This window comes from Mesoplodon bidens (assembly GCF_964165515.1).
Source record: "Mesoplodon bidens genome assembly, chromosome: 7".
Lineage (NCBI taxonomy): Eukaryota > Metazoa > Chordata > Mammalia > Artiodactyla > Ziphiidae > Mesoplodon > Mesoplodon bidens.
The window spans coordinates 103,393,761-103,415,868 of record NC_138164.1 but is presented as its reverse complement, the minus strand read 5'-3'; the positions used below and the strand labels follow the sequence as shown (position 1 = coordinate 103,415,868).

At 51.3% G+C, this 22,108-nt stretch overlaps 2 protein-coding genes across 6 annotated transcripts; both read left to right on the top strand.

Annotated features, from left to right (window-relative positions):
- Nucleotides 1-424: 424 nt before the first annotated feature.
- On the top strand, nucleotides 425-10,081 carry RAPSN (receptor associated protein of the synapse; the record flags this gene model as incomplete). Of its 5 annotated transcripts, XM_081239632.1 has the most annotated exons (8): nucleotides 425-616; nucleotides 1,193-1,531; nucleotides 6,806-6,964; nucleotides 7,483-7,581; nucleotides 7,658-7,780; nucleotides 8,279-8,332; nucleotides 9,361-9,560; nucleotides 10,009-10,081. In XM_081239632.1, the coding sequence occupies 8 exons, from the start codon at nucleotides 425-427 to the stop codon at nucleotides 10,079-10,081; spliced, it is 1,239 nt and encodes a 412-aa protein (XP_081095758.1). The 5 variants fall into 5 exon arrangements, with proteins under 5 accessions (XP_081095758.1, XP_081095761.1, XP_081095759.1 ...); XM_081239635.1 differs by lacking the exon at nucleotides 6,806-6,964; XM_081239633.1 differs by lacking the exon at nucleotides 8,279-8,332.
- Nucleotides 10,082-15,263: 5,182 nt separating this feature from the next.
- Nucleotides 15,264-21,222, top strand: PSMC3 (proteasome 26S subunit, ATPase 3). The gene is made up of 12 exons (XM_081240345.1): nucleotides 15,264-15,519; nucleotides 15,781-15,864; nucleotides 16,494-16,619; nucleotides 17,061-17,165; nucleotides 17,274-17,336; nucleotides 17,604-17,741; nucleotides 18,183-18,326; nucleotides 18,437-18,585; nucleotides 19,470-19,566; nucleotides 19,790-19,935; nucleotides 20,806-20,887; nucleotides 21,034-21,222. The coding sequence occupies exons 1-12, from the start codon at nucleotides 15,493-15,495 to the stop codon at nucleotides 21,142-21,144; spliced, it is 1,272 nt and encodes a 423-aa protein (XP_081096471.1). The 5' UTR covers nucleotides 15,264-15,492; the 3' UTR covers nucleotides 21,145-21,222.
- The last annotated feature ends 886 nt before the right edge of the window (nucleotides 21,223-22,108 follow it).

Genomic DNA, 22,108 nt, shown 5'->3' with positions numbered 1-22,108 from the left:
TGCCCAGCCTCATCCCTGATTCTTCCAGCTCTCAGCCCACCCCTGGAGGCAGCTCCTTGGCAAGGCTGCGGGGACGGCCTGCCTGGCCAGGAGGCTCAGGGCCAGTGTCAGAGGTGCTGAAGAGACGCCCAAGGGGATGCCTGGGAGGGCAGGCACCTTCCTCCCAGCTCGGGAGTGGGTGTGGCAGAGGCCCCGCGTGACCTTGTGGCTGACATTCCTTGGCGGCCACGTGGCCCCAACTGGCAGGGACAGCTGCGGACAGCGACGGACCAGCTTTGTTCGCAGGGTGGCGCCTGCTCTCCATCCAGGCCCTGCTCCTTCTGGGGGCTCGGTGGGCAGCTGGCGCCGTGGGTCCCCCGCCATGAGTGTCTAGAGGCACGGAGCCACCAGGGTCTCTGTGGAGGGGGCTCGGGGCGCTGGGAGGATGGGGCAGGACCAGACGAAGCAGCAGATCGCGAAGGGGCTCCAGCTGTACCAGTCTAACCAGACAGAGAAGGCGCTGCAGGTGTGGACGAAGGTGCTGGAGAAGAGCTCGGACCTCGTGGGGCGTTTCCGCGTGCTGGGCTGCCTGGTCACGGCCCACTCGGAGATGGGCCGCTATAAGGAGATGCTGAAGGTGGGAGCGCCGCGGCCGGGCTGGGAGGGCGGGGCCGGGGCGGGATTTCTCCCAGGTCTCCCAGCCCCCCTCCCGCCTCCTCAGGCTCCCCAGTATCCCACAGGCTAGTGGCTGGGGCCTGAGGCTCTGAATCCACTGGGTCTCGGCTTTGGATTTGGGCCTGTGGCCTTGAACTCTGGTGTCTGAAGCTCTGAGACTGAGGTTCTCAGCCTCAGGGTTCGGGGAGCTGAAGGCCAGGTCTCAGAGTCGAGGTTCCAGCCTTCCTATTCGGGGTTCTGAGTCTGAGTCTAGGGGGCGCTGGCTCCAGGTTTGAGGCTGTGGATGGGTGGGTGGTGGAGACTGCAGACCTAGGCTCAGGATGGAGAGGTGGAAGCTGTGGGTCTGGGTTTGGGAGGTGGAGGCTCCTGGGCTGCAGCTTCTGGGGCTTCTGGGACTGGGGAGCAGGGAGTGCATCTGAGGCCAGGGGTGGACGCTCTGGGCCTGAGGCTTTGGGCTGTGCGGCTTGGAGGGACGGAGGCTCGGGTCCCAGGCTCAGGGTCCAGGCTGACGCTCCCGGCCTGCCACCCTGGCGGGCAGTTTGCTGTGGTACAGATCGACACGGCTCGGGAGCTGGAGGATGCCGACTTCCTCCTGGAGAGCTACCTGAACCTGGCGCGCAGCAACGAGAAGCTGTGCGAGTTTCACAAGACCATCTCCTACTGCAAGACCTGCCTCGGCCTGCCCGGCACCCGGGCAGCCACCCAGCTCGGAGGCCAGGTCAGCCTGAGCATGGGCAACGCCTTCCTGGGCCTCAGCCTCTTCCAGAAGGCCCTGGAGAGCTTCGAGAAGGCCCTGCGCTATGCCCACAACAACGATGACACCATGCTGGAGTGCCGTGTCTGTTGCAGCCTGGGCAGCTTCTACGCCCAGGTCAAGGTGGGCCCGGCCCCCCAGGGAGGGCGGTAGAGTCTCGGGCTCCCTGAGAGTCTCCCGTGAGCCACGCTCCCTGTTGCATCACCTCGTTCAATCCTCCCATTTAGGTAGGGATGAGGCAGACGGAAGCCTGGGAGGGAAAAGACAGCCAGGAAGTAAAGACATGGCCAGGCAGGGCAGAGCCAGAATTCAAGCCTTGATCTGTCTGACTTCCTGGGGGAATGGGAAGCTCCTATGTGAGGACAGGCCGTGAACCTGTACTGCCACGTGTTTGTTGTGTGATCTTGGGCAAGTCACCTCTCCTCTCTGAACCTATGAAATGAAGGAGAATGGAACCCACTTTACAGCGTGGTTGTAAGGATTCATTCATCAAATATGTACTGAGCATCTATGATATCCCAGACACTGTTGGCCTAGGGTGCAACAGTGAAAACAACAGCCAAGTCCCTGGGTTCATGAACCTTGCATTCTAGCTGGGGGAGAAAGACAAATAAATGCAATCAGCAAATCAAGTATACAGCATGGTGGAAAGTGCCTAGGAAAAAGGCGAGCAGGGAAAGGGGGTTGGAAGTGCTGAGGATGAGGGGTTGCAATTTCAAACAGGGTGGTTGGAAGGCCTTGTAGAGGTGATGTCTGATGTCTTGGAGGAGGTGAGAGGGTGAACCATGCAGAAATCTGGCAAAAGAATGAAAAAGAGGGCACAGTTAAAGCACAGCTCTGCCCTTGGGGGACCTTACCCAGTATGTTCCAGGAAGGATGGAGGCCAGCATGGCTGCAGCAGCTGTGTAAGAAGAAGGTAGGTGGTGGTGGGGTCAGAGAGGTAAGGGGGAAGGGAAATGGCAGACTGAGAAGAAACTGATGGGGTCAATGACCTCAGGCTTTTGGTCCTGAGCATCTGCTCTCTTTCCCCCTAGGCATCTAGGCTGTGCTTGGCCCATAGGGGATGTTAGTGCCTGGCACATAGTAGATGCTTAAAAAATCCTGGAGAGTGTAAATGCTGATGGATCAGAGGTGGAAGTATGAGGAAGTGAGGGTCATCCACGACCACACTGAGGATTTTGTTTTCAGCAACTAGATGTATGGGGAAGCCATTCAGTGAGATGCAATAGGATTGGAGAGGGATAGGGGTGTTTTATAACCTTTTTTATTATGAAGAAAATTAACCATGCAGGAAAGCAGAATAATATAATGAATCTCCATATACCCACTACTTAGATTTAACAATTATTAATATTTTGCCATATTTGACTTACATATTTTTCACTGAAGTGATGTGATGCAAAATTATAGACATCATGATATTTTACCCCAAAGTAATTCTGTATGCATTTCTGGAAAAAAAAAAAAAAAAGACCGTTTTCTAATATAAGGACACTTTCTTACATAATCACAATACTATTTATCACACACACCATATTGAACAATTATCTCTTAAATTTCTCTACTTATCCTGAAAATATGCCTTTATCCTCAGCTTGTTTGAATTGGAACACAAACAAGAACCACACACTGCAGCGGTTATTATGTCTCCCGAGTCTCTTTCTATAGAGAATTCCTACCCTTCCCTTTATTTTCCATGGTTTATTGAGGAAGCCGGATGAATTGCCTTGTAGAATGTTCCATCTCATTGTCTCATTGCTTCCTCAAGGAGTCATGTAAGTTGTTTCTTTGTCTCCATTACTCTCTATGAACTAGAACTTACATAATGACTTAGTAAGATTTAGGTCACACATTTTTGGTGAGAATACTATACAAGCGAGCCCGCGTGCTTCATATTACATCAGATCGGTCGTTAAGGGAGTGACCACCTGATCCCACTGTTTTCAGCTTTGCTGTCTTCCTTTCACGACCGGTAGGTTAACTTGTGGGGTGACACTTTGGCTGTGACTATTCAGTTCTGCAACAACATTTTCCGTAATGGTTTGAGCATCCATTGATGTTTGTTGCCTGAATCACTTCTTTCATTTCAGCTCTCATGAAATGGTGATTTCCAAGTTCTATCATGACTTCTGCAATTATTAGCTGGGATTTTTCTATAAGGAAGAACTTTCCCTCTTTAACTGGAGCTAGTGGATTACTCTGAAACACAGTTCCTTAAGGAAAGGCAGAATAAATACTTTTTCCTTTTCCTTTAATTACCACTTTCCAGAATAATGACTTGATGTGATAACTGCCTTCAATGATCACACTTACTTGTTTTGCTTCCTGTTTTTGTTGGGAAATCATGGATTTAAAAAAATATTCAGTACTCGTCAGGCAGTTGCAATCATTGTTCCTTTTGATGCTCATATTATCTTAATTTTAGTCAGTGGAATTCTCTTCAATATGGCTACTGTGTCCTATTGACGAGACTTCATTTAGCCTTTAAAAGAAAGCATTCTTGGGCTTCCCTGGTGGCGCAGTGGTTGAGCGTCCGCCTGCCGATGCAGGGGACGTGGGTTCGTGCCCCGGTCCGGGAAGATCCCACATGCCGCGGAGCGGCTGGGCCCGTGAGCCATGGCCGCTGAGCCTGTGCGTCTGGAGCCTGTGCTCTGCAACGGGAGAGGCCTCAACAGTGAGAGGCCCACATACCACCAAAAAAAAAAAAAAGAAAGCATTCTTGTTTTCTGGCACAATAGCCTGTCCCACACTCGTTTTGTATACTGTCGTCCCTCGGTATCTGTGGAGGATTGGTTCCAGGATCCCCCAGGACACCAAAATCCGGGAATGCTCAAGTCACTGATATAAAATGGTGTAGTATTTGCATAACATCTACATACATTCCCTCCACCCCATACTTTAAATCATCTCTAGATTACTTATAATACCTAATACAATGTAAATGCTATGTAAATATAAACTGGTGTGTGGCAAATTCAAGTTTTGTTTTTTCGGAACTTTCTGGATTTTTCCCCCCAATATTTTCAACCCTCGGTTGGTTGAATTCAAGGATGTGGAACCCTCGAATACAGAGGGCCCACTCTATTTCCTGCTCCAAACCTGGAGCCAGCCATTCCTCCGGGTCCTTTTTTTAGTAGGAAATGGTATTTAAAAACCAAACATGGGCTCTCAGGATGCTCGTGGCTACTGGGTTGTTGCTACTAAATCTCTTCCGCTGTGAGGACAACTGGACTTTATACTGATATTTCCAATTCAAATCCAATGTTTCAGGATTTTCCTTAATTTATTTCAGACTTGATTCTCTTTTCTCTTAGACTGAAAATCTTGGTTTCTAAATATTTACTTTATCCTACAAAGTACATAAAATAATTTCAAAAGACAATACCAATATTGTCTTACTCAAAAAAAAAAAAGAAATGACGAATGAGGTTTGATTTCTTTGCCATTCTTTTGTCTTTATAATATATCCCACTATGGCTGAACTGTTCAAGTATATATTTTAAGGTCCTTTGAAATAATAACTTTTCTGTATGGCTATATTAATATATAACATATATAATATAATATATAATATATTAATATATATTATAAAACAATCATAATATACTATGATAGAATATTATAATATACCTTGATTGTATTATAATATATACTTATGATTAGAATTGATTATAATATTAATATAATGATATACATTAAGGTCATTTGTTTCCATTTTCTATTTTTAGGGTTTTTAAAATTAAATTTAATATTTTAAAGTCTGTAAAACATTTACATGGCTTCAAGTTAAAAAATACATAGTAGGGACTTCCCTGGTGGTCCAGGTGAGACTCCGTGCTCCCAATGCAGGGACCCCCGGGTTCGAGCCCTGGTCGGGGAGCTAGATCCCGCATGCGTGCCGCAACCGAGAGCCCGCATGCCCCAATGAGGATCCCACGTGCCACAGCTAAGACCCGATGCAGCCAAAAATAAATAAATTAATAATAAATAAATTAATAAAAAGTACATAGTACAAATTAAGTATGTTAGGAACAGGTTTTTATTGGGGTTACTGAGAGTTCTCTTTTGGTCATATTAACTTGTTAGATATTAAATAAAAATTCAAATAGGTTTTCTACAAAGAAGAACAGAGAAGTGGGGCTGTAGCTAAATGGGACATGAGATCAAAGAAGGTTATCTGATTTTTATTTTTGTTTTTGTTTTTCAAATGAGATAAGAAATGCCAGGCTGTGATTTTACATTGATAGGAATGATTCAGTAGAAAGAGACTGGGGAGGGGGTTCCAGAGCCCACATGGAGGGGGTCATATTTAATTTGATAGGAGCAGGGAGTAGCAGGAAGGAGGCAGTGTGGGAACAGATCTGGTGGGTTTGACGGATAAGGTGGATAAGGGAGCTCCTCTCTGATTTTCTTCTCTTTTTTTAAAAATAATTAAGTTATTTATTTATTTATTTTTGTCTGCGTTGAGTCTTTGTTGCTTCACGCGGGCTTTCTCTAGTTGCAGCGAGCGGGGGCTACTCTTCCTTGCGGTGCACGGGCTTCTCATTGCGGTGGCTTCTCTTGTTGTGGAGCATGGGCTCTAGGCGCGCAGGCTTCAGTAGTTGTGGTGCACAGGTTAAGTAGTTGTGGCACGCGAGCTCAGTAGTTGTGGCTCGCAGGCTCTGGAGCGCAGGCTCAGTAGTTGTGGTACACGGGTTTAGTTGCTCTGCGGCATGTGGGATCTTCCTGGACCAGGGCCCCTGCACTGACAGGAGGATTCTTAACCACTGCACCACCAGGGAAGTCCCTCTTCTGTTTTCTTAATGGTGCATAAGGTGAGCTCATGTGCTAATAATGGACAGGTTGAGAAGACATTTGGAAATTTGAGGAGAAAGAAAGGTGAGAGGATGATTTCTTTGCCTCAGTGAGTCTGTGCCAATGTCCTTTCAGCTGACTGTGCTGGCAGTCACCGAACATTCAGTGATGACTGGGTGCCAGGGGGCAAACTCCAGTGGGGTTGGAGTGGGCTCTGATATCCCCACCCCCACCCTTCTGTGTGTCTCTGAAGCCGAGGGGCCCAACTGGGACTGGGTGAGAGGAGGAGCCAACTGTATTTTCTTCCTTCTCATTCACCCGTTCATTCATTCATTCAATAAATACTTACTAAGTGCCAGGAACTGTGCTAGGCTCTTGCCATTCATCGGCAAACCAGATGGAAACCCCTGTGTTCATGGAGCCCACACCCATGCACTGGCTGTTCCCTCTGTCTGGATCACTCTTTCCCTGGACACCAGAATGAATGAATGAATGAATGAATGAATGAATGAATGAACATGCAGTGGAGCGTTCCACTTAGGGGCAGCCCCTGCCACTCTGTGTGCCCCCTCCCATCCCACCCCCTCCCTGTGTCCCCTGCAGGACTACGAGAAAGCCCTGTTCTTCCCCTGCAAGGCTGCAGAGCTCGTCAACGACTATGGCAAAGGCTGGAGCCTCAAGTACCGGGCCATGAGCCAGTACCACATGGCTGTGGCGTATCGCCTGCTGGGCCACCTGGGCAGTGCCATGGAGTGCTGTGAGGTGGGGCAGCAGGGAAGGGGGGCAGTTAGAGGGTGGTAGAATAGGCGGGGTCTGGGCCCAGGGCCTCTTCCTGCCAACTCAGCCCACTGAGGCCCCCAAGCCTTGCCCCTGGCCCCTCCTCTCTACAGCTGAGCCCCTGAAGGATGTGTTTGTTCCCCAGTCCCCCTGCCCCAAACCTCATTCCCTTCTAGTCTGTTTTCAGGGGAGGGCACTTCCCTCTGCGCCCCCACCCCTGCCAAAAAAAGTGCCCTTATGGGGCACTTTAAGTAGGAAGAGAGCCAGTCTCTGGAGTTCCACTGATCTGGGTTCGAATCCCAACTTTGCCACTTAATAACCTGGTGACCTTGGTCAAGTCACTTCTGTAGTGGTTCAGTGCATGGGCCTCAGCACCATGAAAGGTGTATTGGGCTCTGAGGATGTTGGTGACCCTGGACTGCCCATCAGAGGGGCCCAGTGGGTGAAGGCACCCCAGTGGTGGGGGCAGACGAGCAGGTCTGAGTGACCGGCCTCTGTCACAGGAGTCTATGAAGATTGCACTGCAGCATGGGGACCGGCCACTGCAGGCACTCTGCCTGCTCTGCTTTGCTGACATCCACCGGAGCCGAGGGGACCTGGAGGTGAGGTCACCGGGATGCAGGGGGAGGTGATGCGAGCCTGGCCTGGCCTGACTCCACCCCTGACCTGGCTGTGCAGACAGCCTTCCCTAGGTACGACTCTGCCATGAGCATCATGACCGAGATTGGAAACCGCCTGGGGCAGGTACAGGTGCTGCTGGGTGTGGCCAAGTGCTGGGTGGCCAGGAAGGCGCTGGACAAGGTGAGGTGGACCCCTTTCCTGCAGCCCACAGCTCTCCCCAGTGCTCCCACTTGAGGCCAGTAGGTCAACCAACAATGTGTGGGTCTGGTTCTGGGCTGGGCTCTTTCAGACACTTCGTCTAACATCAGCCTCACCCCAGTCCCATGAGGCCAGGGGATTCCAGATCATTTTCCAGGCTCAGAGAAGGTCCATGACTTGCCCAGTCAAACAGTTAGTAAAGAGCCAGGCCTGGGGTTTGCACTCAGGACACTTTAACTGCCTCCTATGATTTCATGACACCTCGTGAAATAGGAATGTTCTTCCCATTCTATATCTGAGTAAACTGAGGCAGCTCTGGTGACTGTACCCCAGCCTTTTCCTCTTACCTTCACACACAGGGCAGCTGCCCAGAGGTGCTGCCCTCCCCAGACCCACCCCTCCCTACCCCTCCCTTCCCTGTGAGCCAAGGCCTCTGTCAGACAGCTCTGCCTGCAGCCCTGGCCTGTGCTCACCTTCCAGGCTCTGGATGCCATCGAGAGAGCCCAGGACCTGGCCGAAGAGGTGGGGAACAAGGTCAGAACTGAGTCCGTCTGCTGGGTCTGGAGTCAAGAGCCCAAGGTGGGATCTTGGGAGCGTGGGGAGGCCCCCCTGAGCCTGCTCATGCCCTGAGCCTCCCCTGATCTCCAGGAGCTGCCCCCATCATCCCCAGACCCTGGCTGTTTCTCTTCCACCCAGAGAGCACTTCGGAGGACAGGGCAAGAATTCCATAGCTCAGGGGATATCAGAATTCCTCAGAGGTTTCTTGATGGTCATTAAAACTCCTAACAGTGGGCTCCACTCATACAAAGGTGGGCATCACAGGGCTCTTCTAGGTATCGGCTCCAGGCCTCACTGGCTCCCTGCAAGGTGGATACAGCAAGCCCCATTTTACAGATGAGGAAAGTGAGGCTCAGAGATGTGCTCAAGGTCCCACACCTGGTAACTGATCTGTCTTAACTCCAAAGCCCGTGTTCCTTTCATAGTATATGTGGCCTCTCCTAATTTGATAATCATATCCAAACCTTTAAATGTTGAAAATAACCTCAGTGTTTCTCAAAGTCTTCTAGAAGATGTGCATTTCTCAGGGATCAGGTGCACAGTCCAATTAACATGCCAAATATCTGTGCCTTGGCTGGATGATACCTGCTCCAGTTTACTCAGATATCTCGGGCTCTTCAGAAGGGCTGATGAGCTGCTGTGTGTATTTAATTAACAAAAACAAGAAAGAAAATTAATTATTATGAAGTCAGTGCAGCAGGTTTGGTCAATAAAATCCTTCAAAAACATGGAGTCCCCAGCGGGTTCTAGGAGTAAGGATCACCCGTCTCACCTACCTCCTTTCTGCGTGAGGGGAAACCGAGGCCCAGAGAGGGCAGGACGTTTTTCCTAGGCCCACCAGCAAGGCAGGAGTGCAGCCAGGACGGGACCCCTGTGTACGGACCACCCGGTGGCCCCGTGGGGACAGCTTCTTGGGCTGGGCAAGGAGGGAAGCAAGGCAGCTGCTCACTAGCACCTACTTGTCTCATCCCCACGTCCCACTCTCCTGGCCGCACCGGCCCCAGCTGAGCCAGCTCAAGCTGCACTGCCTGAGCGAGAGCATCTACCGCAGCAGAGGTCTGCAGCGGGAGCTGCGCGCCCACGTCGTGCGCTTCCACGAGTGCGTGGAGGAGACGGAGCTCTACTGCGGGCTGTGCGGCGAGTCCATAGGCGAGAAGAACAGCCGGCTTCAGGCTCTGCCCTGCTCCCACATCTTCCACCTCAGGTGAGTGCCCCGCCGGTGGACACGAGGCACTCGGGGCCTCTCTGGGGCCTAGTCACAATAGTCATATGAACAGCAAAGACCTACACAGTGCTTTCGGCATCCCATGCCTGTTCTAAGCGTTTCCTATTAACTCATTGAATCCTCCCAGTAGCCCTATGAGGTGGATGTCCTAGTATTCTCCCCAAAGAGGACCAGAGAGGCATCTCAAAGGTCATGGGATTTAGATGCCCAGGGCCAGAGCTGCCTCCATCACAACCTCCTGACTTCCAGCCCAGGCTCTGCCCTGGAGGCCTCCCCAGGCAGAGTGCGAGGGGCCAGCAGGGCTGCTGGCAGGAGCCTGTGGGCTGTGGATACCTCCTGCACCTGCAGAGGAGGGGGGAGGAGACAGGGCCAGGCCCAGGATGGGAGGACAGGCCCGCTGAGTGGACAGGGCCCTTTGCTTCCCAAGGTGCCTGCAGAACAACGGGACGCGGAGCTGCCCCAACTGCCACCGCTCATCCATGAAGCCTGGCTTTGTGTGACCCCATCAGGTCGTGGGCTTCTGCCTCGCCTCCCCTGCTCCTTCTCTAGCCTCACGCTGGAGGCCGCCCTGACCGGCTGTGCCTCCAGCACCTGTTTACTCCTGGGGCAGCCTCCAGGGCCTCCTCTGGCCTCAGCCAGGGCCTGGGGCCTGCCCACTGCTGCTCCTCCAGGCCCAGCTGCCCTCCCCCACCTCTTTGTACTTTGCTCTTTACAGAAAAATAAACCGTTTGTACCTGGTCCCGGCAATTCTGATTTTCCCTGCCCGGGGTCTGACGGGTGGAGGAGAGTGGGAGTGAGGCTCCCCACGTGAGCTTCCTCAGACACACGTGTCTCTGTGCCTATATGTAGGAGTTCCTCCAGCTGCCCTTCCAGGTTTGGGGGCTGCCACTGTGAGCCAGAGGCAAGATCCTGCAGGTGAGGAACACCTTTAAATGCTGACATGCAGGGCTGGAGAGGAAGATGTGATGAACAGTAAACATAGTAAACCAGCAACGTAGAAAGCCTGTTAGAAAGATGTTATGGATGGAACTGTGTCCCCCAGATTCATGTGTTGAAGCCCTAACCCCCAGCATGACTATATCAGGAGACAGGGCCTTTAAGGAGGTAATTAGGGTTAAATGAGGTCATGAGGATGGGGCCCTAATCCATTAGGACTGGTGTCCTCATAAGAAGAGGGGGAAACACCAGAGAGCTTTCTCTCTCTCTGTGCTGCACAGAGGAAAGACTGTCTGAGGACACAGTCTTACTGCAAACATCTGCAAGCCAGGAAGAGAGGCCTCACCAGAAACCTGATTTCCTGGCACCTTGATGTTGGACCTCCCAGCCACCAGAACGGTGAGGAAATACATTTCTGTTGTTTAAGCCACCCAGTCTGTGGTATTTTGTTATGCAGAAACTAGCAGACTAATACAAAAGTGATAAGTGCTTTGGAACAATAAAGAATAGAGCAGCCTTCCTCTTCCTCATCTTCATTCCCTTCTCTTCTTGTCAGTCCTAAAACCATTAGGTGGGACAGAGCAAGACAGGCATCCATGTGGAGGGGTGGCCTGGTGTGGGATATCAGAGCCCAACTAGGTGAGGAGAGTGTCCACACAAGGGAAGCCCCAGTGTGGGGAGGTAGAGCCTGTGTGGAGAGAGAAGGGTCCCCACGCATATGGGTGCCTCATCCTGGAGTGTAAGAGCCCAAGTAAGGGGAGAAAGGAGTTCACATGAGGACAAGGCCTGGTGCTGGATATTGGGGCCAAGAAAGGTGAGGAAGACATCCATGCAGATGGGCAGTCTGGGAGCTGGAGCCTGGGCAAGGAGAGCAGCTATGCTCAGGGCAGCCTGGTGTGCTGTGTCAGAGTCAGAGCAGGGTGATGAGGATACCCTGGAGGAGAAAGGCCTAGCATAGGCGCCTGAGCAAAGTGAGGAGAGCATCCACATGGTGGTGGTGGGTGGAATATGGTCCAGTGCAGAGTGTCAGAGACCAAGTCAGGTAAGGAGGGCAGCTGGCACGGGCTGTTGGGGCCTAAGTGGGCTAAGGAGAAACCCAGGTGGGAGAAGGTTCGGTGTGAGGTGTCAGAGCTTTCTTTCTTTCTTTTCTTTTTTTTTATTTAACTTTTTGGCTGAGCCACGTGGCTTGTGGGATCCTAGTTCCCTGACGAGGGAGCGGACCCGCACCCTCAGCAGTGAAAGTGCAGAGTCCTTACCCCTGGACTACCAGGGAATTCCCTGTTAGAGCTTGAGTAGAGCAAATAGGGCATGCACATGGGGCATTTGAACAAAGACAGACTGAAGAAGGATCTGTGCCTGGAAGGGGGTGGCAATGAGAATTTGATTACATAGAAGGGTTGATCAAATAAGTAAACATATTAAAGGTAATGGGTGGCAGGTCACTATTGAAGAAGGGAGTTACAAATAAGGAAAGGGAGAAAACCAAAGGGACCCAGTCATATTGAATTGGAATTGTAGAGATCAGTGTGAACTATTGGATTTCTAAATATATAGCTTAATAGAGAAATAAATATAGTTACAAATGTGTGTGTGTGTTTCTGTGTACGTGCAAACACTCGTGCCTGGGAGTGACATGCCAGTAGAAATGAGTACATCTAGCGCCCAGATATTGGCTTCTAAATACCATGTTCCACTAATAGAACCAAGACTCTTTGGAGAAATGGCTGATTCTAGGCCTGGACCAGGGAAAGTACAAGATGAACCTGGAATATCTTATGTCAGAAAGCAAAGAAAGCTGAAAGAATGATGAAGATAACCCAAAAGGACACAGGAGCAGGAATGAATGGGCTCCCACTGGCCCATTAATAATGACTGTCTTAATTAGCTCAGGCTGCCATAACACAATACCATACACTGGGTGGCTAAAACAATTGAAATTTATTTTCTCACAGTTTTGGAGAATGAAAGTACAAGATCAAGGTGCCAGCAGGGGTGGTTCCTGGTGAGGCCCTCTTCCTGGCTTGCAGACAGCCACTTTCTCACTGTGTCCTCACATGGCGTTTTCTCTGTGCTTATGTATAGAGAGGGAGAGAGCAAGATCTTCCTCTCGTCCTCTTCTTATAAGGTCACTAATCCCATCATGAGGTCCCCACCCTCATGACCTAATTGAACCCTAATTACCTCCCAAAGGTCCCATCTCCAAATACCTTACATTGAGGTTTAGACCTTCAGCATATGAATTTGGAGGTGGGGATACAAACATTCAGTCCATAGCAATGATTTATTGGATAAAACAAGAATCCATACTGATGTAAATAAATAAATGAATAAATTAAAAATTTGATGAATAAGAATGGGATATTTACATAGTTCCAAAGTACTTCCCCACAAAATACTTATTAATTTCAAAGGGAAAACAATTAACCTCACGGTGGAGAAGGTTTGCAGATACGAGATTAATCAAGTGAGAAAGGTTAACATCTCCAGTAATGGGACAAAATGAAATCAACTGCTACCTGAATGAATGGAGTGAGAAACTCAGTATCTCTTTTGTGATATTCCTGCAAAGATGAATCACCTGAATGTAAAATCATGAGGAAACACCAGATGAACACAAATTTAGAAATATTCTACAGAATAACTGTAATCTTCAAAAGTGTCAAGGTCATGAAGCCAAGGAAAGACTGAGAAACAACTCCAGATTGAAAGAAACGAAAGAGCTACAACTAAATACAATGCCTAATTCTGGTCTTGATTCTGGACTGGATCCAAGTCCGGAACCAGTATGTCCTTTAATGCTGTGAAGGACATTATTGGGACAATTGGTGGAATTTGAATGCAGTCTGAGGATTAAATGGTAGAAACAAATCAAGGTTAACTTCCTGATATTGAAGGTTGTATTGTGCTTAAGTATGAAAATGTCCTTGATTGTAGGAAATTCCCACCAAAGTATTTGAGGTGATGTGGTATCCCGTCAGCAATTTTCCCTCAAATGATGCAAGAAAAAAAATTATTTGCAGTGTATTTGCAACTTTTCTTTAGGTTTGAGATTATTTTCAAACTAAAAATATATAATTAAAAAAAAAAGAGCAGCACAGGGTAAGGGGTTGAGGAGCGTGGGGACAGGAAGGACCCAGCAGGGCAGGCTGTAGCATTAAAAGGCTGTGAGTGTGGGTCTGGATGAGAAGGAGGTATTTGAGCAAAGACTTGAAGGAGCAAAGGTAAGGGAGTGAAGCAAGAAAATATCCTGGAAAGAACATTCCAGGAGAATGGAACAGAGTCCAAGATAGGAGCTGGCCTGGCCTGGTCATGGAGCAGCAAGGAGCCCTGAAACTGTGAGCAGGGAAGAAAGGAGTGGGAGTCGCGGTCCTGGAGAAAATCGTGGGAAAGCAAAAACCTGCAGGGCCCTGGGCCTTTGTAGGGACCTGGGGCCGTTGTAGGGACTTTGGCTTTTACTCTGAGTCTCGCAGCTGCTGCAGGGTTTTGAGCAGAGGAGTGACATGATCTGATGAGGCTTTAAAATAATTCCTTTGGTTGCTGTGTTGAGAACAGACTACACAAGACAACTGGCCTGGATGCTTCAAAAATGTTGATGTCATAAAAGACCAAAAAAGGTTGGGGGACTGTTCCAGACTAAAGGAGGCTAAAGAGACCTGACAACTGAATGCAGTGTATGATCCTTGACTTGATACAGGATTTTTTTTTAAAGGCTGTAAGGGATGTTTTGGAGATGACTGGAGAAATTTTCAGATGGATTATATATTAGATATTACTGCATCAATATTAAATTCTTTAGGTATGACAATATATTATGCTATAATGTGTTGTAGTTACATATTAGAAGGTCTTTACTCTTAGGAGACACAAGCTGAAATATTAGAGGTGAAGTGTCATGATGTTTTCAACTTACTTTGAAATGGTCCAGAAAAACACACATACACAAACAGAGCAAAAGCAAATGCAAAATGTCATCAATTAGTGAATCTAGGTGAAAGATGTACAGGTACTCATTGTCTATTCTTTCAACTTTTTAATATATTTAACACTTTTCACAATAACAGACTCTAAGAAGTATATTCATCAGGGTTCTCTGCAGGAACAGATCCAATAGGAGTCATATATAATATATATAAAGAGATTTATTATAAGGAATTGGCTCACACAATTATGGAGTTGGGAAATCTCCATGGTCTGTAGGGTAAATTGGCAAACTGGAAACCCAGGAATGCTGATGGTTTAGTTCCAGTCTGAATCAGAAGGGCTGAGAGCCAGTAGAGCTGATGGTGTAAATTCTAGTCTGAAAGCTAGCAGACACAAGACCCTATAAGAGATGATATTTCAGTTCAAGTCCCAAGCCTGGAAAAGACCCATGTCCCAGCTCAAGGCCATCAGGCAGGAGGAGGTCCCTCTATCTAGGGGGATGGTCAGGTTTTTGTTCTATTCAGGCCTTCAACTGATTGGACGAGGCCCATCCACTTTAGGGAATCCCCTAATTCCTAACTGGGCCAGATTTTGAGGTTGAAAACCCCCTTCAAAAGCACCCTTTCAGTTACCCGCCAGATTAGGACTACATTTCCCAAGGGCCCTGCGGGGCGCTCTCGTCTTTTCTCCCTCCCCTTTCCATTTGTTATCCAGGCCCCGCCCCGCTGCTCGTGCCAGCCAATAGCGAATTCGCCTCTCGCGCCGGCATCAACAGGACGGGGGCGGGAACGTTTCAGGAGCCGTGGGGGCGGATCCTGTGGCCTCGGCTTCATCTTTTAAGTCGGAGAAGCAGTTTCGCTGTGGCAACTGGCCCAAGCTAATTCCGTCAAGAGTCGGACTTGGAGAAGGAGTCTGGCACTAATCAAGAGCAGGCGTGAGGAGAGATAATATTAACCTTTCTCCCCGGCTACTGCCCAGTCTGATCTTCGGCCTTCTCCTGCAGGGGGTGAATCTGCTGCCGAAACTCGAGAGTCCAGTGACTCGGCAGGAGAAGATGGCGACCGTGTGGGATGAGGCTGAGGTGCGCGCCGGGAGAGCTGGGGGCCCTGGAGCCGGGGCCAGTGGAGAGACGCACGTGGCGGAAGCGGAGGCGGTGGCTGGGGGGGATTCAAGGTCTAGCCCGGTCCCGGGGTTGGGACCGCTTGGGATGTGGGCAGGCGTCCCGACTCCTCCATTCTGGTTTTATGGGCGGGGAGTGGGCTAACTGAGGCTGTGAGTGGGCTTACTCACAGTCCTGAGTTAACTAACCTGACTTTAAGAAAGAAAATTTTGTTTTTCACAGCAAGATGGAATCGGGGAGGAGGTACTCAAGATGTCCACAGAAGAGATCATCCAGCGCACACGGCTGCTGGACAGTGAAATTAAGGTGGGCGCACAGCCCCTATGTCAGGCAGTGAAGCCCTTACACAGCAGGCCCTGGTGATCCACCTGCCTCGCTCACGTCGTTCTCGGCCTCCCTAGGCGAGGCGTGGGGACCGCGGTTTCCTTCTCGGACCAGGAAAAAAGAAAACTAAGCTTTAAACGGGACCAGAAGAGGGACAGGGTGATGGGAAACCAGGCCTGAGAGAAGGAATCATCAGACTGCCTTTCCCAGCAAGGTCTTTAAGTATTCCTCTCAAGAATCCTTTTAGGAAATCCCCATTTTACAGATGAGGAAACTGAGGCTCAGAGAGTTTTTGTTTGTTTGTTTTACTGTGGTGAAGTACGCAGCCTGTAACAAAAGGCAGAACCTAAAATCTGTGTTTGCGTGACTCAAAGTCTTGCTCTTTTCCCTTTAGTACAGCTAATACTTCACCAGGAGGTTTCCACACTGGCCTCCCTGTTCTAACCTCTGCTGGTTGTGGACACAGGCGCTGAGCATTCAGAGAGCCTTAGAGCTGAGTGAAGGGGGGCAGGAGGGTCCCCCAGGCAGCCTGGATAAGGCTCACCAATTACAAGGCCCTAGGTTAAGCTGAGCTATAGCTGAATATTTGCCTCCAATCACCCTCATCCCAGATCATGAAGAGCGAAGTGTTGCGAGTCACCCACGAACTCCAAGCCATGAAGGACAAAATCAAAGAGAACAGTGAGAAAATCAAAGTGAACAAGACTCTGCCGTACCTGGTCTCCAACGTCATCGAGGTGTGTGTGTATGTGGAGGGGAAGAGAGGGGTCAGTGGGGCTTGGGACAGCCTGCGATGGGCCCACTGGGGAAAGAGTGGGTGGGTGTTTTGAGGCCTAAATTGCATGTAAGAGCTAAACCTCCTAGGGTTTCCTCTCCAGTGTGCATTTCCAGGGAGATATATAGGGCCTGAAAAAGCCTTGGAAGGTTCGCATGTTTCCTTTTCTACTGGTTATTTTTTCCTGGGGGTAGATGAGCTCTGCAGAGAAGCAACACCTGAGCAGAGATCTTACTAATCTGGTTTATTAACCACACCTTTGCTGGGCTCAGGGCTAGTCTGAGGACTGAGGTAGGGATGGCCAGCCCTGCCAGTGTTGAGATTGTCTCAGCCTCAGAAGCACTGGGCTCTGGAGAGTTCAAGGAACTGAGCTGGGCTTGATCTGAGCTTTTTCCTTTCCCAGCTTCTAGATGTTGATCCCAACGATCAAGAGGAAGATGGTGCCAATATTGACCTGGATTCCCAGAGGAAGGGCAAGTGCGCAGTGATCAAAACCTCTACACGACAGGTGAGGCTGGCCCAGCCATAGGAGAACTGAGGAGGGTGAGGGGTGGATGTGGGACAGGGAGCCTTACTAAGGCAGTAATTGAGGCTGCACCTGGAATCTCTCCTACAGACATACTTCCTGCCTGTGATTGGGTTGGTGGATGCTGAAAAGCTGAAGCCAGGAGACTTGGTGGTGAGTGGTGTCCCTGAGCCCAGGCTGGGCTTTTCCAGCAAGGTTTCTCCCACTGATTAGCTGAGCCCCTGCCCCAGGCCCAGGTCATTGTTGGTCCTGAATGTCTGCAGAGCAGCCTGCAGAGTCTGAGAGCTTGTCTGCCTGCTCTTTGACTCTTGTGTTGCCCACTCTCATATCTTTCCTTTCATTCTATAGACACCTGTCACCCAGCCACTCAGGTAGGCCTTGAGCTGAGACAAATCTGAAGTCTTTGTGCTGTGTCCCCAGGGTGTGAACAAAGACTCCTATCTGATCCTGGAGACCCTGCCCACAGAGTACGACTCGCGGGTGAAGGCCATGGAGGTGGACGAGAGGCCCACAGAGCAATACAGTGACATCGGGGGCCTGGATAAGCAGATTCAGGAGGTGAAGGAGGCATGGCAGCCTGACCAGCCTTTTGTATTTCTCTACTTCAGTGACCAGAGCACTTTCCCCCAGTTTGCCTCTTACCCTCATAGCATCCTAGGGAGGGAAGGAGGAGACCATGTAACAGTTTAGGAGACTGAGATCTCCTCAACTGAATGACTTGCCCAGGATCACAGAAGGTTAGGGCCAGAGCCAGGACTGGAACTCAGGCTCCTTTTTCTTGGCCCCGTGTCTTTTCTGCCATATCCATCTGTTCCTGGGGAGTCCATAGCCAGCCTTGGTGGGAGCGAGCATTCTGTGTCCTCTGGATGTGGGGGAAGGAGAGGGCAGTGTCTCTGTACTGGAGTAGGAGGGTTACAGATAGGGGTTGAAGCTATTCAGGGTTGGGCTGTAGGAGCCCACAGGGCTTCACTGTCCTCACCCCGGACTTCTTCCCGGCAGCTGGTGGAGGCCATCGTCCTGCCAATGAACCACAAGGAGAAGTTTGAGAACTTAGGGATCCAGCCTCCAAAGGGGGTGCTAATGTACGGGCCCCCAGGTACGGGGAAGACCCTGCTGGCCCGGGCCTGTGCTGCACAGACCAAGGTGAGTGCTTCGGGAGGGATGAGGAAGCTAAAGCTCTGCCAATGGGCTCAGGTCGAAGGGGCTTCTCATCGTGCCTTTGGCCTGATATGTCAACCCCACCCCCGCCCCAGGCCACCTTCCTGAAGCTGGCTGGCCCCCAGCTGGTGCAGATGTTCATTGGGGATGGTGCCAAGCTAGTCCGGGATGCCTTTGCTCTGGCCAAGGAGAAAGCTCCATCCATCATCTTCATTGATGAGCTGGATGCCATCGGCACCAAGCGGTAAGGGGGTGCTGAGTGCCACCAAGGGGAGTGTTCTCAATTCCAGCTCTCCCACCCTGTTCCCTACTCCCCCTGGGATGGTGGAAGCTCTGTTCTTGTGGTTGTACTTCTTAAATTCTCTTCTAAGTAGCCTCCCTGCTTCGTTTCTTTTCCCCTGACCATCCTTTCTCCTCACAGCTGCCAGCATGTTCCTTTCAAAACTTCACTCAGCTGCACCCACAGTCCCTCACGCAAACAGATCCTGCTTTCCCTTCCTGGGCCTCCCCATTGCTTCTTGGGATAAATGCTGGGCTTGCCATGGCCTGCAAGGCCCCTGTGTGGCTGCCCCTGCTCCCCTCCAGCTTCATCCTGTCCCTGCCTTCCCCTTCCCCTTCCCTCTGGACTCCCTCCACAGTGTCCCCTCAGTTTGCAGGCCCAGTCTGGTGGGAGAGATTTTGCATCTGCTGTTTCCTCTCTGGAATGTACTTTTCTTTTTCCCCTGTTCTCCATTGGCTGGTTGCCCAGCCGATGTGTTTTCAACCTTCAGATCTCAGCCTGAGGGGACACTTCCTCAGAGACGCTTGCCTGGGCTCCCCGTTATGTGCCAAGTCTGGGCCAGATCTCTGTATTTCTAGGTTTTAGCTCAGATATGATGACACGTCCATCAGGGGCATAGGCCAGGCAGTGTTTTGCTCACTGTTATATCTTAAACCCGGCACGTGATCCCAGGAGCTTCTCCAGTCCGTGACACCATTTCTGTGCTGGTCCCTGGGCTGGGGGCCCCAGGTTGAGTGCGACTTTTCCCTGCCCTGGATGGGTTGGGTTGGGCTTCTGGTGGTGGAGGAGAGGAGGGCTCTCCCTGAGCTGTGTCCTCACCCGTGTGTCGGGCCTCCTGTGTGCCCCAGCTTTGACAGTGAGAAGGCCGGGGACCGGGAGGTGCAGAGGACGATGCTGGAGCTTCTGAACCAGCTGGACGGGTTCCAGCCGAACACCCAAGTGAAGGTGAGTATTGTCACTTCACAGGTGAAGAACGTGGGGCTTAGAGTTCAGGGGATCTTCTCTGTCATCTAGCTGATGGAGCTAGAATTAGAATTGGGGTTGGTCTTGAATATTCCCTGCCGTTTCATGTGGACCCTGAGCTATCTCTTTGCCCGTCGTGGCTATGACTGTTGCCTGTCTGAACCCTTCCTTCTCAACTCAAGTTTCCGCTTCTCCTGTTGCTCAGGTAATTGCAGCCACTAACAGGGTGGACATCCTGGACCCTGCCCTGCTCCGCTCAGGCCGCCTGGACCGCAAGATCGAGTTCCCGATGCCCAACGAGGAGGCCCGGGCCAGAATTATGCAGATCCACTCCCGAAAGATGAATGTCAGGTGGGGAAAGACACAAGCAAGGCGCTGAGACCTAAAGGGGCAGCAGCAGAGCTGTCTCTGGCCTCTTTGTACTGACCTTCCCCAGGCCTAGGTTCTCCCCCTCTCCATGTCCCTTTCACACCGAGCGCTGTTCCACACGCTGGCCTCCATTTCTCCCCAGGTGCCCGACAGAGTCGTGCCGGGGCCCAGGCCCCAACTGAAGGTGCTGTGCTCCTTAGGGCCCACCTGCACACACCCCCCACAGCCCTCCCCCATGGTCAGAAGGTGTGCAGGCTGGAGGCCCTGTTTCCTGGCCACCCCTGCCCCAGCAGATGAACGCAGCCCAGCATGGCCCAGGGCAATCCTGCCAGGGGCCAGGTGGACCTGGGTTCAGATCTGTGTGACCATCAGCAGGTGGCGTGACCTCTCTAAGCCTCCGTTTTCTTATCTGGGACTTGGGGATAAGGGCTCCGACCTCACTGGGTTGAGGCAATGTCAAGTGCAGTACTTGGCGCATGAGATGAGTAACTGGCAGCAGCAGTGCTGTGCTGATGCAGGGCCCGCGCTGCTTGGGAGGCAGAGGGATGGCTCTTTTGTCTCCACAACCTCCTGTTCCCCTGCCTCAGGCTGAATTCCCGAGTCTCAGGTGCAGACTTCTAGAATGCTAGCGCTCAAGAGACACTAGGAGTAACTTGGTCTAATCTGCTTTGACCTTCCTCCGTTCCTCTCCCCCTCTTGTGTGGAGGAGAGAACAAGGCACAGTGGGGAAGGGAGTCGCCCGTGATGGCGGCGAGTTGACCTCGCTGCTTGACGAAGGCACGTGGGAGGACGTGGGCTCCCCCGCCCACTCCCGTCAGTGGCTGAGCCCTGTGATACCTCCCCACCTCCCAGCCCTGACGTGAACTACGAGGAGCTGGCCCGCTGTACAGACGACTTCAACGGGGCCCAGTGCAAGGCCGTGTGTGTGGAGGCGGTGAGTAGTGGGCCGAGCGGCTGGGCGCTTCATGCCTCCTCCCCTGGACAGGCTGCTAAGGGGAAGAGGCTGAGAAGGTGGAGGCCTCTGGGAGCCGGGCTGGGGGTCTGGGGAGGCACCCTAGAGCCTGTCTGTCCTGGGTGCAGGGCATGATCGCGCTGCGCAGGGGTGCCACAGAGCTCACCCACGAGGACTACATGGAGGGCATCCTGGAGGTACAGGCCAAGAAGAAAGCCAACCTGCAGTACTACGCCTAAGGGGTCGCCTGCCACACCTGTTCTCTGGCCTCTTGCTGGTTAAAATTCGTAATAAAGGATGGTTTCAGGTTCCCGCCACCACCTGTCTGGCTCGCCTTCCCTGGGCTCTGGGTAGAGGAGTGGGGGCAGATGCAGGAGGCCCCTTCCCCAGGTGCTGCTACCCGAGACAGCCGAGGGCCTCAAATGCCTTGTCGGGGTGAGGCCCTCTTGGAGGGGTGGGCGTGTGCCACAGCTGTTCTCGGGGGTCTTCTGCCTCCCCCATCATGTCCCTCCAGACCTCTCTCTCCACACTCCCTGACCTGCCTCTCTGAGCTTTTGAGGCCCGTGGTGCTGCAGCTCTAGTGTGAGGGGCCTGAAGGGAAGCCCAACTAGTTTTTCCCTTCTTTTTTGAATTTTGGTGCTCTGGCCCTAGGCCTCGCTTCCTTATAAAGCCCCGGCTCTGGGTCTTTGCTCCCTTGTTTCCTGGCCCCCAAGCCTCCTGTTTCTCTACACGTTCCTTTTAGCTGTTGGCCCGTTTCCTCTGGCCGAAAAATGAACGTTGAGCAAGATCTACTCTGAGAGCCCTTCTAGGCCTAACCGTGGTCACGCTGTGTTCTCTCCCACCCCCCAGTTCTGCCGGCAGCCCCATATCCCGTCAGCTTCCTTTACCATCTTGCTGGTCCTCTTCTGTCTACCAGCCTTCCAGCTCCCCGACCTGGAACCTGACCTGGTGGTTCACCGTTCACTGAGCCCTCACCCTGAGCCACGTGCTATGCAGGTCGTGTGCATGGTTTTATTGAGTTAATCACAGTAACTACCAATAGGGTGGCCCCACTTTATAGATGCATTTCGAGCAACTGGGCCAGGATTGCACAACTCTTAGACGGCATAGCTAGGTTTCAAACCCAGGACTAAGAATAAAGCCTAGTTTATGTTGTGCTGTCTTAGCAGCTTTAACCACCCCCTGAATGGCCTTTCAAAGCAG

Coding starts and splice junctions, on each gene's coding strand:
- PSMC3 (XM_081240345.1), top strand. CDS start 15,493: ATGGCGACCGTGTGGGATGAGGCTGAG. Junction 16,620..17,060: donor TGGTCTCCAACGTCATCGAG/GTGTGTGTGTAT, acceptor TTCCTTTCCCAG/CTTCTAGATGTTGATCCCAA. Junction 17,166..17,273: donor TCAAAACCTCTACACGACAG/GTGAGGCTGGCC, acceptor TCTCTCCTACAG/ACATACTTCCTGCCTGTGAT.